The sequence below is a fragment of the Panthera tigris genome, chromosome D1 (genome assembly GCF_018350195.1).
Source record: "Panthera tigris isolate Pti1 chromosome D1, P.tigris_Pti1_mat1.1, whole genome shotgun sequence".
In the NCBI taxonomy this organism is placed as follows: Eukaryota; Metazoa; Chordata; class Mammalia; order Carnivora; family Felidae; genus Panthera; species Panthera tigris.
The window spans coordinates 87599206-87613322 of NC_056669.1; the positions used below are offsets into that span (position 1 = coordinate 87599206).

The 14117-nt window shown below is 43.3% G+C and overlaps 1 protein-coding gene across 1 annotated transcript in view; it reads left to right on the forward strand.

The window, feature by feature from the left end:
- Nucleotides 1-275: 275 nt before the first annotated feature.
- Nucleotides 276-14117, forward strand: part of CAT (catalase) — a 35957-nt gene continuing 22115 nt past the window's right edge. The window contains exons 1-2 of the mRNA XM_007082047.3: nt 276-464; nt 13662-13833. Coding sequence (XP_007082109.1) covers nt 399-464; nt 13662-13833 — 238 coding nt within the window. The 5' untranslated portion in view covers nt 276-398. The remainder of the gene's footprint in view (nt 465-13661; nt 13834-14117) is intronic.

A 14117-nucleotide genomic window follows, 5' to 3' on the forward strand; every position in this document is an offset into this window, starting at 1 on the left:
GCTGATAACCGGGGGGCAAGATTGAGGGCCCCCTAAACGGGGCCCAGCTTCGGGTTCACAAATCCCGCCGTTTGGGGGGGCGGAAGGGCGGGGCTCCCCCCGCTTTTCACACACCTCTCGGGCCTTTCCCAGTCCCCGGGTTGCGTCTCCCTCCCGGAGGCCCAGCGCCTGGCCCCTCTTCTCCCGCCCATATTTGGCTTCCAATCCCATCCTGCCTGGCGCTCGAGCGGCCAATCAGGAGGCGGCCCTCCCTCGGGGGACGGGGCGAGGGGCGGAGCTGAGTGGCGGAGCCTGCGGTCGCCTACTTCAGTCGCGCGGCGGTAGACTGGTTCTCCAGCGGAGGGTGGAGACGCGTCGCCGAGGCTGCCAGCAACGTTCTGCGAAGCCAGTCGGACACCATGGCGGACAGCCGGGATCCAGCCAGCGACCAGATGAAGCTCTGGAAGGAGCAGCGGGCCTCGCAGGTATACCCTGCGTCCCTCGAGCCGGCCTGAAGGTTTGCGCAGAGAGCTGGGCGTGGGCAAGTAACGGCCCGGCTTCTCCTGCGCTGCGGTGTGGAGAGGGGCAGTACCACTGATCACGGGCCGGGGTGGGCTCTGCTTTCCTGTTTCGAAGGACTGTTCCATTCGTGGGGAGAAGGGGAGAGGTTTCTGGGGCCGGGGGCACGCCTGCAGGATTTGTCGTCGGCCGCAGGGCGTGAGTGATTGGTTCCGATTTTTGCACTTCTGCCAGCTAGGACAGAGGTCGCAGCTTGAGGGAGGAATGAAGGCTCATGGGGAAAGAGGCAGAGAGCCGCAGCAAGAAAGGAAGTGGGGGCGGGGGGGGGGGAGTGGGAATGGGGCTCCAGCCTTGACCTTGATCTGGCAATAACTACAAGCTTCCATATTTGACGTGGGGGCAGGGATCGTGTTTTATCATCTCGTCCCCAACACTGCTCACGATACCAGATACTCAGTACGCACTGCATTGAACGACTAAACACTCCTAACATCCATTATTCCATTTGCATTTAAAAAACACCATGCCTAACTTTGTAGAGCTGGAAGCGACAGTAGGGATTAATGGCGTTTATTCACACGTATTCTTTGAGAGCCTGCGTAATCACTGAGCCGAGACAAGGTGTACAAATGCCAGAGAGGCAAGAACGGTAGCATTGAGAAGCTCAAAGTCTAGTCAGGGAGACAACACAGATAAACAAATGATTAACATACAGGGAGCATGGTGAGGGCTCTAATAGAGGTTATCTGTAAAGTGTAAAGGGAATGACCGGACTTGGCTGGAAAATTTCCCAAAGCACGTGACATCTGAAGGAGAGCTGTAATGATGAGAAGGCTTTCAGCTCAGTGGTGGTGGGTGAGGCATTCCTGGCCAGTATCCACAGGCGCAGTCTTAAAGAGCATCTTTGAGCAGGTTCGATCAGTTGAGAGTGCATCTGATCCGAGTCTTGTCATATTGGCCCACAGAGTCTGAGGGACTTGCCTAGTTCGCATGGCAGTTGGTTAATGGCAGAGGACGAGAGCCATGCTTTTTTCTCATCTTAATGCTCTTTCTCAAAAATAGGTTAGTATTCATGAACTGGGGTATTAATGCTAAGTGTCCATGGGTTGCTTTATTGTTCCCTGCTCTTGAGAAGGCTGTCTGTCATTCTCCTCTAAGGGCCTGGAACATCTCTCTTCTCATTTTGTCCTTTGTTATATGCCAGGAGGGTAGTTCAGTTTTTCATGAGTTCCTAAAGTGAACCAGAACGACTTAGAGTCTTATTAATTAAGGACAGGCAGCTAGTGGCAGAGTCAAGATTAGAACGTAGCTGGTGGGGCCAGGATTCTCTCCATATCCAGTGGTCACTAAATCCTGGTTCACGCTGAAGTTTTCATGATACTCTGTGAATTGAGAGAAATATGGACTATATGGTGAGTTTTTCATAAGGCACAATTTATTCATTTTTAAAGGACCCCCCATGCCCCCCTTTGTTCTGAGACTAGCTTACCTCTTCATTTGGAGAATCAGTAACTGTTGTTAAGTCATTAAGACCCTACTGGTGATTTTCCCTACATGGTTGCCTATGTGTGAAACATCTGGCTCACAAAAGCACATCTATGATCGGAGGACTCATAGTCGAAATAGTGCTGTCTCCTCTGCCTGTGGTATGTCCATGCGCTGTGTAGGTGGTCCTGATTGGCAGTCACTTCGATGTCTTGTTGCCCTTCACTATTAGCTGCTCTGAGTGAAAACTACTTATTTCTTTGAGGTGATCCCCTCTCCTGATCCTCCAAAAGGAATTTCGCATAGGTAGCCTTTACAATTTTCCAGTGCTTTTTGTGGAAAATTTCAAACAGAGCAGTTGAAAGAATTGTGCAGTGTATACTTATGTATTCACCACATTTTGCTACGTATCTTTTATTGTTATTCTATCTGTCCATCTCTTTGTTCATCCATTAACCTTCCCCTTTTTGGGGATACATTTCAGATTAGATTTTAGACATCAGTAGACTTTACCCCTAAACACTAAGCCTGCAAATGAACAGAGTTCCGTGTTTGATTGTGTGTTTAAGGTAATACCTATAGTGAAGTGTACAAATATTAAGTGTACCATTCCAATGTATTTTGATAAACATATACACCTGTGAATCCTTTTCCCTCATCAAGACATATAGAAGGTTATTGTCACCCTGGAAAGTTCCTTCATGCTGCTTCCTAGTGATTTATTGCATCCCCTGCAATCTTGCCCCACGCAACCACTGTTTTGACTTTTTTTTTTTTAGCCATTGGCTTATGTACTTTTTTGTGTTAACACTTATGTACTTTTTTGTGTTAAATCTTTTTTTAAGATTTAAAAAAAGAAAAAAAATGTTTTAAGAGTCATTCATGTTGTTGCATGTATCAGGAGTTTGCTGTTTTTATTACTGAGTAGTATTCCACTAGATGAATATACATCACCATTTGTTTATCCCGTTGCTGGACATGTGAGCTATTTCCAGTGTTGGGGTGTTATAAGTAAAGCTACCTTGAGAAGTCTCATACAAGTATTTTTGTGCACATTTCATTTCTCTTAGGAAATACCTAGCAGTAGAACTGCTGGGTGATGGGGTAAGTGAATATTTTATGAGAAACTGCTAAGCCTTTTTTTCCACAGTGTTTGTACCATCTTACACTTCCATCAGCAGTGTGTGAGAGTTCCATTTGCTCTACATCCTGCCAACGTTGGTGTTACCAGCTTTTTAATTTCAGCCATTGTTGGAGGTATGAAATGATGTCTCTGTGGTTGTAATTTGCATTGTTCTGATGACGAAAGATAGCTATCTTTTCATGTGCTTAGTGACCATTGGTATGTTTTCTTTTGACATACCTGTTCAAATCTTTTGTCCTTTAAAAATTAGTTTTTAATTGTTGATTCATAGCTCATATTTTAAATCATACACAAGCTAAGCACTGCAATAATCTCCAAATCTCTAATGGTATAAACACATTAGAGATTTCTTTCTCTCTTACCTGATGAGCTAAAGTGGTTTGAGGTTGAAGAGAGGGGGTGAGTACTCTACTGCCACAGTTATTGAATGTTCCAGGCAGAAGGAGTCTCCCCCTTTGACAATACTTGGCTTTAAAGGTTGCCCTGGGCATCACAGTCCAGCCATGGAAGATTAAGGACACGGAAGAGGGTATGTGGCAAGGTTAGGGACCAGGCTGGAAGTGGTGTAGGTCACTTCTACTCACATTCCATTGCTGTGGTGCCACACCTGTTACATGACCACAGCTAACAGTGAGGGCACCTGGGAAATGCAGTCTACCTCTGTCCAGGTAGCCAGCACTACTATTTATCCGAACCATACATTCCATGTGAAAATCTGGCCATTTCTTATGATGGGGTGATGGGCAAGCAGATATAATCTTTTTTTAAAGATTATGTTATTTTTACCTTCTGGCATTAAAATATTCTTTGTTAGAAAATTATGATAGTAATGGATAATGTGTGTGTGTGTGTGTGTGTGTGTGTGTGTGTGTGTGTATTTCTTCTCTCTCCATACTTGGCAAATGCCTCTCTTTAAGTGGGCAGCTCTGTATCAACATCCTCCATTCCATTCCTTGTTTTTTTAGTTTTTTACTATACTGTGAGAACTTGAAGTTTTGGAACTACTATAGGAAGGCACCCTGTTATCTCCTCCCTCAAGAACCAGTTGCAGAATGCCAAGCTGGGCGTATCCTCCTTTGGAACCAAAGTGTCAACCAATGTGAAAACAGTTTATTGGGAATCTCTCCTTGTAGTCAGATTTTGTTGCTAAAAAGTGAATTAGAAGCTTTGTAAACCTTAATAAGTGATCACTGAATCAAATGTTATAGGTATGACTTGGATTTTCTTAAAAATCTTTATTTCAGGGCACCTGGGTGGCTCAGTTGGTTAAGAGTCCAACTTCGGCTCAGGTCACGGTCTTGTGGTTCGTGGGTTCAAACCTGTGTCAGGCTCTGTGCTGGAGCCTACTCTTGTGTCTTCCTCTCTTTCTGCCCCTCCCCCACTCATATTCTCTCTCTCTCTGTCTCTCTCTCTCTCTCTCTCTCTCTCTCTCTCTCAGAAATAAACATTAAAGAAAATCTTTATTTCTCCTTCTCTCAAAATTCATTGAAGGGAAGGAATTGGTTTTCCAGGTATTCCCAGTCACGTTGGATGAGCTTAAATAGGAACATTCTTGCTCATCAATTAGAATATTCTTCCTTTTGGATACTTAGGCTTAATTAGTAGCTTCTGATCCCTTTAAAATTGGAGAATTTGAACAGTTCAAGCTTTACCTTAAAAAAAATTTTTTTTCTTAATGTTTATTTTTGACAGAGAGAGAGACAGAGCATGAGCAGGGGAGGGGCAGAAAGAGAGGGAGACACAGAATCTGAAGCAGGTTCCAGGCTCTGAGCGGTCAGCACAGAGCCTGAGCGGTCAGCACAGAGCCTGACGCAGGTCTCGAATTCACAGACTGCGAGATCATGACCTGGGTCGAAGTCAGATGCTCAACCGACTGAGCCACCCAGGTGCCCCCAAGCTTTACCTTTTTTAAACGGTTCGTTTATTACCTGGGAGAGAGATTGGGTCTTAGTCCATCCATTCCTATCACTGAGTCATAAGACAGAGCCCATGAGGATTTATGTATCTTTCAGGGTAATTTGATAATACCTACATCGATATTACACTGCCAGCATTTGGGATGGAGAAGGGGTGATTTACAACTCCTTGTGCACGTGTGCTTTTTTTTCTTTTGGGAATTACATAGGAGTGGATGGCGGGGTCATTGTGTGGCAGTGAGAGAGACATGAGAAGTGGAATCAAAATTTCTAAGCTTTCATGTGTTTAGCCAGCATGTAGACCACTCTATATTTTTCTCCAGGTAAGAAAAGAGTGGCTGATGGCAAAAGGTAAAACAAGCAGATCTTTAGTTTTGTTTATTTTATTCTTGGTTTTGTTCTTTATTTTCCTCCCCAGTATTGTGACTGCTATGGTTTCTAATAAAAAGAGTCAAGGAATCATTTACATTTGTGGATCAATTATCCTTCATTTTTTGAGCCTTTTGTTACCATTTCCTCTTATTCCCTACTGTTTCGAAAGATTAAAGGACTAGGCCAGTTCTTAGTGCCCCCATACTTATTTTAGACAGTTACCGAGGCAGAGAAAAACCTTTTGCAATAGCTATTCTTTTGTGTATTTTAAAGGTTTTATTATCGATAGGATTATTCTAAATGTTTGCTAATGATTGAAAATCAATAGCAATATTTTGACCATTTCTTAATGGAGACGTTAACAGCTCACCAAGAAGAGAGAAAAAAACCATTAGCAACTATCATGACCCTTTTGCTATTACACATACTAATATGAAACAGCAAACAGCCTTGCTTGGAAAACAGACGTGTCTCATTGGGGCGGAGGAGGAGGTGTGTTCAGTGTGTGTGCGCGCGCGCAGAGATCCAGCCATGTGACCTTTAAGTCTGACATTTATCTCCCTTGTAAAAGGCAACTTTTGTTTCATTTCTTCTTGAATGAAAACTACCCACTAGTTCTCTCTCCTGGGATCCTTGGAATCACTTTTTATTTTCTTTCGTCGTTTGCTCCTCCTCCCTTCCCCCACTCAGTTCAACTCCGTGGACAGGCAATTCTTGTTGTGCCTGATAGATCTTACTGTTCCTTGCTCAGGGCATTGTTAGTCTGAGGCCATAAAGGTTGCAGATGTGGTAGCAAGGCACTGCTGAAATGGCCTGTTCAGAAGCTTTCAGATACTTTGTTTAGTACCAACAGGATCCCTTTGTGTTCTTTGTTAAGAACACAGTTGGGATATTGTAATAACATTGTAGGGTGACAGATGGTGACCACACTTATCAAGGTGAGCATTGAGTAATGATAGAATTATGGAATCAATATGTTGTAGATGTATGTTAATTATACTTAAAAAAAAACAGCTTGATTTTTTTTCTTACCCTTTTTGGATTTCACTTTTTCCATGATACGTTATTTAATTTTTTTTTTTTTTTTTTTTTTGAGTGGCAACAGCCTAGATGGAGGATATAGGATAACTTAGACAATGAGTAAAATAAAATGAAAATCGGTCTTGCTTCTTGAACTCAGAATGACCAACTGGCATTGACTTTATACCATGGTGGCTTGACCATGATGAAGTCAGCTTGCAAAACAAAGTGTATCCCAGTGATGAAGTACCCACGCCTAGCCCAGAAAGCATAGCTTTCAGTCATGAAGGCTATCAGAAACATTTCCTAGTGCTATCAATTCACGTATTTTATGCTTGTGAATCACCCTGGTGTGATGTGGCATTATGGGGGCACCTTCTGATGTTTGGAATGTTTTAAGGTTAATAAAGAAAAAAAAAAGCCTATCAGGCTGAGTCAGGAATTTAGGATTAAATAGTCTACATGGTAGTTAGGGTTTTCCACATTTTCTGGTGACGATAAGCCCTCTCTGGGCAGGAGCCAGCATTAACCATCTGGCTGGTTGCCTCGTGTGTGTTTTGTGTACAGGGCTGAGCTCTGCTCTTTGTCTTGACCAAACAGTTTAGGGTGGCAGACGGATTCAATCCGGAGTGTGGTCAGAATGAGCACCCATGTGTTAGGGTGACTGATGCAGCCCCCCCTTTCTCTTCCTTCAACGTCTTCCTTATTTCTTTTATCAGACACTTCTCTTTGATTCTTGATTTAAGAAAACTCTGAAACTTTATATTGCAGAAGATTTCAAACCAGAACTGAAGTAGAGAGGATTGTGTAATGAGTCTGCCAAGTGCCTGTGTCTCCAAAAGATAAGGACTCTTTAAGAATACCATTGTCGCATCTAGAAAAGTGAGTAGTAATCGCTTACTGTCCTCAGCCAGTCAGTGTGTTCACTTACCTTGATTGTGCAGAAGAGAGTTTACCTATATACCAGAGAAGACGGTCTCTAGAAAGGCCTACCTGCAAGGCTGGCCCTGGGCTGCAGTCTGGAAGTTGGATTTCAGAACGGCTCCCCCCACCTGAACTGATAAGAATGGCTGACCATGCCAAAGGGTGCAAACAATGTGGTTTATGTACTGAACACCTGCTTTCCTTCTGGGAGCCAGGGGGCACCTCCATGATCAGCTCCTTATGTAAATCCCTGGGCACTGAGTCTCTCATGAGCTTTCCCACTAGACAGCATTTCGCATGTGTTGCTACAACTCGCTGGGGGATTAAGCGTGTCCCATGTGACTCCCCTGGGAGAGGACTCTGGAAGCTTGTGCTGGTTTCCTCCGGACTTCACTCCATTGTGCCTTTTCTCCTTGCTAGGGTTTTGCTTTGTATTAAAATGCTGTAAAAATTATAGCCCGAGTATGACTAGCTGCGACCCCTCCTAGGGAGTCACCTAGAGGTGGGTGGTCTTTGGGGACCCTTGACATGTCTGTCTGTCTCTTTTAGAATGCTTTGTTCAGAATAAGGTTAACACGTTGCATTAATTGGTAAGTCTTTTAAGCTCCTCTTTATCTTCTGGTGGTTGTAAACACAGTTTATGGTGGTTTAGTGAAGCAGTGAAGGGTCAGGCTTTACAGTCAGATAGGAGTCAGATTATGGTCTGACTGCTTGTGGGCAGGTTACTTCACCTCCCTCCCCCACGGTTTCCCCATTTTAAAAATGGGATAATAATTCTCCCCACCTTGAAGGCTTGTTGAGGATTCATTTATGTAATATATATGTGTAAATTAATGTATGTTGATTACCCAGCACATAGAATGTCTACAGGACATGTGAGCTGTGTTGTTTAAAGAAATGTTATAGTGGTATGGTTAAAAGTTTGGGTTCTTGAGCAAGTTTGCTTGGGTTTAAATTCTGATTCTGACCTTTTCTAGGTGGGTGACTCGGAGGGAGTTGCATAACTTCTCTGTGCCTCAGTTTCCTTTATTGTATGATGGGAATTATAATAGTCCTTAATTAAGAGAGCTTGTGATAACCCAGGTCGAGTTTAGAACAATGCCTGCTTAGTAAGCTGTTATTACTGTTGTTCTGCGGTTTGAGAATGTCTAATGAGAATGTCTAATGAGAATGAGAATGTCTAATGTCACATGTACATTCCATACCCAAGCCGAAACAAGGAGTCAGTGGGATGAGTAAGTTCCGAGTGTGAATTGGAGATTGTGGCTTGGGAATTTTGGCCAAGAGAGCTTGCTGAGATTTTAACCCCTGTGTTGAATTTACTCCTTGCATTTAGGCAATGAAGATTACCAGGCCTCCCCCTGGGAGAGCAGGATGTGTGCTGAAGGATGTGTGCTGCCTGTGGTTTCTAAAGGGGAAAGGAGTGGGGTCCCTGTGCAGGCCTGGATTCTTTTCCCAAACTGCCCACTCAGGGAAGTCTCTCCCCTTCCATGGAATGGACCAGGAGGCACTCTGCTATCTCTCCCACTTCCCCAGAGAAATTTGAGGGCCAAGACAGTCTTCGGTCTTCTGTACATGGGTCTGCACATTGTAGGTACTTGATGAACCTTTGTTGAATAAATGTAGTGTTTTAAGCAATAATTTTCTAGAAAATATCAGGCATATTCTGTGTTGGACTCTGAGAATGAGAAGCTGTGTCATTATGACTCCTTTGGGACTGAAAGTTAGGGAGGGGCATATTACCAGTCTTATCTATTAAAAAACAGGAGAACGATATTTAGTGAGTTCTTGGGCCTTCTGTGCGCCGAGGGCACTAATAAGTGGAAACTACATCAATAAAATATTTTATCAGAGAAAGCCAACCTTACTCCTCCCAGGAAAATTTCTTCATTCATAGCTTAACTCCAGCCAAAAGATACAAAGAGCAAAGCCAAAATGGAATTTTACTTTGAGTCCCTATTTTTAATCATGGTGTCAGTTTTTAGCCAAGCCAAAGTACTTCTTTACCAGTTTCTGCAGCAGTTTTCATAACATTTGTCTGAAGGTGTTTGATCACAATTTGAAGTTATGAATTCAAATATTTCTTGTTTATTTCAGGGAGGGGAGATGCAGGGAGAGAGGTAAACTCTTGTTGCTTCCTCCTCCTACTTAGGGATAATCTTTCTTGGCCATTTTGGATTGGCCCATAGTTTAATTTATTCACACGTTGAATCCACAAGCATTTTTTTGTGTACTTGTTGATAACAGCATCGTGTCAGGTATCAGGGATATAGATGTAAAACAAGTATACTCTCTAGAGAGGAAAAACAGTGAAGCAGACCGGCAGTTATAAGGATTTTGTTCAGTGGGGTACAAGAAGATGCCCTTGGCCCAGCTCAAGGGATGGTGTAGGGGTGAGAGCAGGAAGAGTGGTTCAGGAGAAGCGTGTATGAATATCAGGAATAATTGGCAGCCAGAAGGATGTAAACACCTGAACAGGTACAAAAGCTGCTTTTCCTGAGAGAGAGAGAGCTCTTAGAATTATCCAGCAATTAAAAGCTTTTCTGTCATTAAAATTTCTAGTTCTAAAGTGATCTGAGTTTAAAAACAACAACAACAACATAATGATAATAATAATCAGCAAGTTGGAAGAAATCTCTTTGCCCATCCTGCTTCTTATATGTAACAAGTAAACCTGGGCTCCAACATTGAAATCTGTGTAAAATCAGTCAAAGTCTCTGATCATACATACAGCATCACTCATTACATGGGAATAATAACATGTCTCTCACTGGATTATTGGAGGCTTAAGTGAGGTGACTTATGCAAAGGTAGCTGGGATAAAGCCTTGCATATGGCAGGTGCTCCAGAAATGGTGGTTATAAAGGGAAATTAGGAGTTCTGTACAGTTCTGTCAACTGCATTGATTCTCTGCCTTTCTTGATTAACTTTGGACTGGAAATGGCCACCCTCCATCCCATTAGCAGAGCAAGCTTAGAGCTTCCAGCTCTAAGCCTGTGATGTTGTTTCTGTTTAGTGTGTGTGAAGAAAGCTGTTAAAAATTAGGGCCTTTGATCTATTAGAGCAAGGAAGAGAGGCTGAGTGCTACATTTATAACTTTGAAACCCAGGTTTCATTTCTTAGCTTGATCGGTGTTGTGGTGGACATTCTTGCACAGGGTGGGAGGGAGGCCAAAACGCGGGAAAATTCCGGCATTCCTGCTTCCAAGTTTCCATGAGTCTGGGCCATCAGGGGAGACCGTCTCATTCTTCAGTTCTTCACTCAGCCATTCATTCATCCACCTTACTATGCATGTACCTCCTCTGGGCATAGTTTTTATTCTTGAGCCTATCACTCTGACCTGGTCCACAGGAGGGGACATGTGATGTGGTTTTATCGCTTCCATGAGTGATGGAGGGATGTACGTGACACTGACCTGTTTACCTTTCCTTTTCCTGAGCTTCTTTGTATCTCCTGTCATACTTTCCTCTTTTATGCGATGTCCCCTTTATTTATTTATAGTTTTAGATTTCCTTTAGTGCCATGTTTATATGTTGAAAAGAGCACAGGAAGGTGTGGACAAATTATTTGCTCAGATTCTTATTATTTTAATTGTAGTTCACCCCAAAGCTTTAAGTCAGTGGTTCTTAATCCTGGCTTCACTTAGGAATCACCTGGGGAGCTCAAAGCAATCCTGATGCCCAGGCCTCGTCCGGACTAATTATATCAGAAATTTCTAGGTGGATGACCCAGCTATCAGTATGCATTAAAAAGCTCCCCAGGTGGAGCGCCTGGTTGACTTAGTCGGTTGAGTGTCTGACTCTTGGTTTTAGCTCAGGTCATGATCCCATGATCCCATGATCCCAGGGTTGTGGGATCGAGCTCTGCATCGGGCTCTGTGCTAAGCATGGAGCCTGCTTAAGGCTTAAGATTCTCTCCCTCTGCCCCTCTTCTCTGCTCGCACTCACTCTCTCTAAGACAAAAACAAAAACAACAACTTTGCAGGTGATTCCAGTGACAGCCATAGTTGAAAATCAAGGTTTTAGGTTTCAACTAAAGGTGAACTTGTGCAATTTCTTCCTTCCTTTTTCTGATTCATTTTCTACTTTATTTTTTTTTAAGTTTACTTATTTATTTTGAGAGAGAGAGAGAGCATGCGTGAATGGGGGGGAGGGACAGAGAGAGAGAGAGGGAGAGAGAGACTCCCAAGCAGGCTCCGTGCTGTCAGCGCAGAGTGGGGCTCGGTACCATGAATGATGAGATCATGACCTGAACACCCATCAAGAGTCAGATGCTTAACCGACTGAGCCACCCAGGTGCCCCTCAGTTTCTACTTTAAATTAATAATAATAATAAAAAGTATATAGTATCCCATGTGTTAGTTCTTGTGTATCTTCAAAAGAGAGTGTGGCACGATTGGGTGGTATCTGCTCATTAGACCCTTAAACTTTCTTATGTTTGGGAGAGTTTGCAGCTGGGTGAGGAAGGGATAGGGTAAGAGAATCTGAATGGATGGCTGCACGTGTGCCATGGTTGTTAGAAAAAGATACCTAAAATGCTTTGCTTTTGTTATCAGAGCACGTTCACACAGCCAGTAAAACGTTAGCATGTGTGTGCCTTGTGTGGGGCCCTCATTTGGCATGAACTTAGCATTTTTAATCCATGCATTAACTCTAGGAGGTAGTTGTTTCTTGTCCATTTTACAGGTGAAAAGTTGAGACTCAGAAATAGTAAGTAATATGCTAGTACATACACAGAGCTAGCTGTACATACACAGTTGGACCTAGTGCTCACAGTTCCTCCACGGTTCTATGTTGGCCTCTTCCTATTTCCATGTGAATAGAACTCCGGTGGGCAGGGGGGTATCCTAGTGTGTGTATGAGTCTTGTTTATTAATTCTGCAGATTCCAAGATCTCTCTTATTCAGTGCATTTTCCCAAAGAGCTCATGGTATTTTTATAGTTTAAGTGACCCCTCTCCTCCTCATATCCCCTTGTAGAGAAGAGACAGGCATTGAGTTTATTTTACTACTCAGAGCGGGTGTGTCTCGAGAGCAAAAGTTATCCACTCCATTTCAGGTTTGTGAAAATTCTGTGCATAGTGCTTTTCTGGGCACAGGAAGCTGGAATCGTGGACTTCCATCACTGGACCTTTTTGAGTTGTTCCCCTAGAATGGAGGTGGCTTAGCTCTGCTTCACCCACACATCTCCCCTGGTTTCCCAGAGGCCAGGGGAAGACATTGGAGAGACATTTGTCTCTGGTCAAGAGCAGAGTGTGTGACCATAAAGCAAGATGATGCTAAGAGCTGTGCAGGATCACTAATTAAAACATACTGCTGGTCCCGTCCCAGAGAAGGGACAGCTGAGGGGCTTCCAGTGTAACTGATATTGAAGAATTGGGTGGATTAAAATGAATTCTTTAAAAAAAATGTTTTTTTTAATGTTTCTTTTTGAGAGAAACAGAGACAGAATGTGAGTGGCTTAGGGGCAGAGACAGAATCTGAAGCAGGTTCCAGGCTCCGAGCTTGTCAGCACAGAGCCTGACGTGGGGCTCGAACTCATGAGCTGTGAGATCATGACCTGAGCTGAAGTCGGACGCTCAACTGACTGAGCCACCCAGGCGCCCCTAAAATAAATTCTTTATTACAGTGAAATAACCTGTCCCATTTCATGGACCTTTGACATCTTTAGCAAGTTAATACTATAATCCATCTTGACCATCAACGGTTTATTTTCAGTGACAATAAAAGCCATTGAATTTTTTGGGGTTTTTTTTGTTTGTTTGTTTTGGAATTGAAAAGAGATATTGGAGATAGCTGGTGTTTGCTGCTTGAGAGAAATGAGCGCACCATACAGGATGACCCAGTTTCACATCTGTAGCAGTCTTAAAGCATCCGCAAGCATTAGCCAGCATGGCTTCTCTGGAGACCATCTTCTTACTATCACTTGGACATTCAGTGTTGAGCACATATGATCTCTTTAGGGGGGGGTCCCCATCTGGGGGTTTCCAGCCCACTGGTAGCTGTATCTAGAGCAGGGGCCGAGCGAGGTGGCAGGCTAGTGAGCCTTCTTTCCACTCTTCAGAGCGGATTTCTTAGCAGATTGGGGTTGAGATTTTTCAAGGGTTTCCAAGACTGGCCTATATATTTCAGGCAATGGCATATCTTGTAGTATTTCGGCAGTTCAGACACAGGAAATTTAAAAAGAGCTGGAGCAGAAGGTATAAAAATTGGAAGGCGGCGTGCCCTCTGGCAGTGTAAATAATGGTTTGATTGTACTCAGTCTCTGCACACTTTTGTGTTCTTTTGTGTTTGTTCACTTTAGAAACCTGACGTCCTGACCACCGGGGCCGGTAATCCAATCGGAGACAAACTTAATGTTATTACAGCAGGGCCCCGGGGACCTCTTCTTGTTCAGGATGTGGTTTTCACTGATGAAATGGCTCACTTTGACCGGGAAAGAATTCCTGAGAGAGTGGTGCATGCTAAAGGCGCAGGTGAGAGCTGTGTTTATTTGTTGTGAAAGGATTGTTTCATAACACCTGGGTTAAAAATTTACCTTTCACAGGGTTTGGGCTTCTTTAATAGAAGCAGCAAATCTCCATTCTTGGGAGAAAGGGAAAAAAATGTCCATCAGGAGAGGAGCTCGTAATTAAATGATGGTTATTTCTCTGGATTGAACGTTATATGTAAAATGCTTCATTTTACTAAAAATGAAAGTAATCTTCCTTTTCTTCCATTATGCACTTTAGTGAAGAAATAAAAATATGAAAATAGAGAC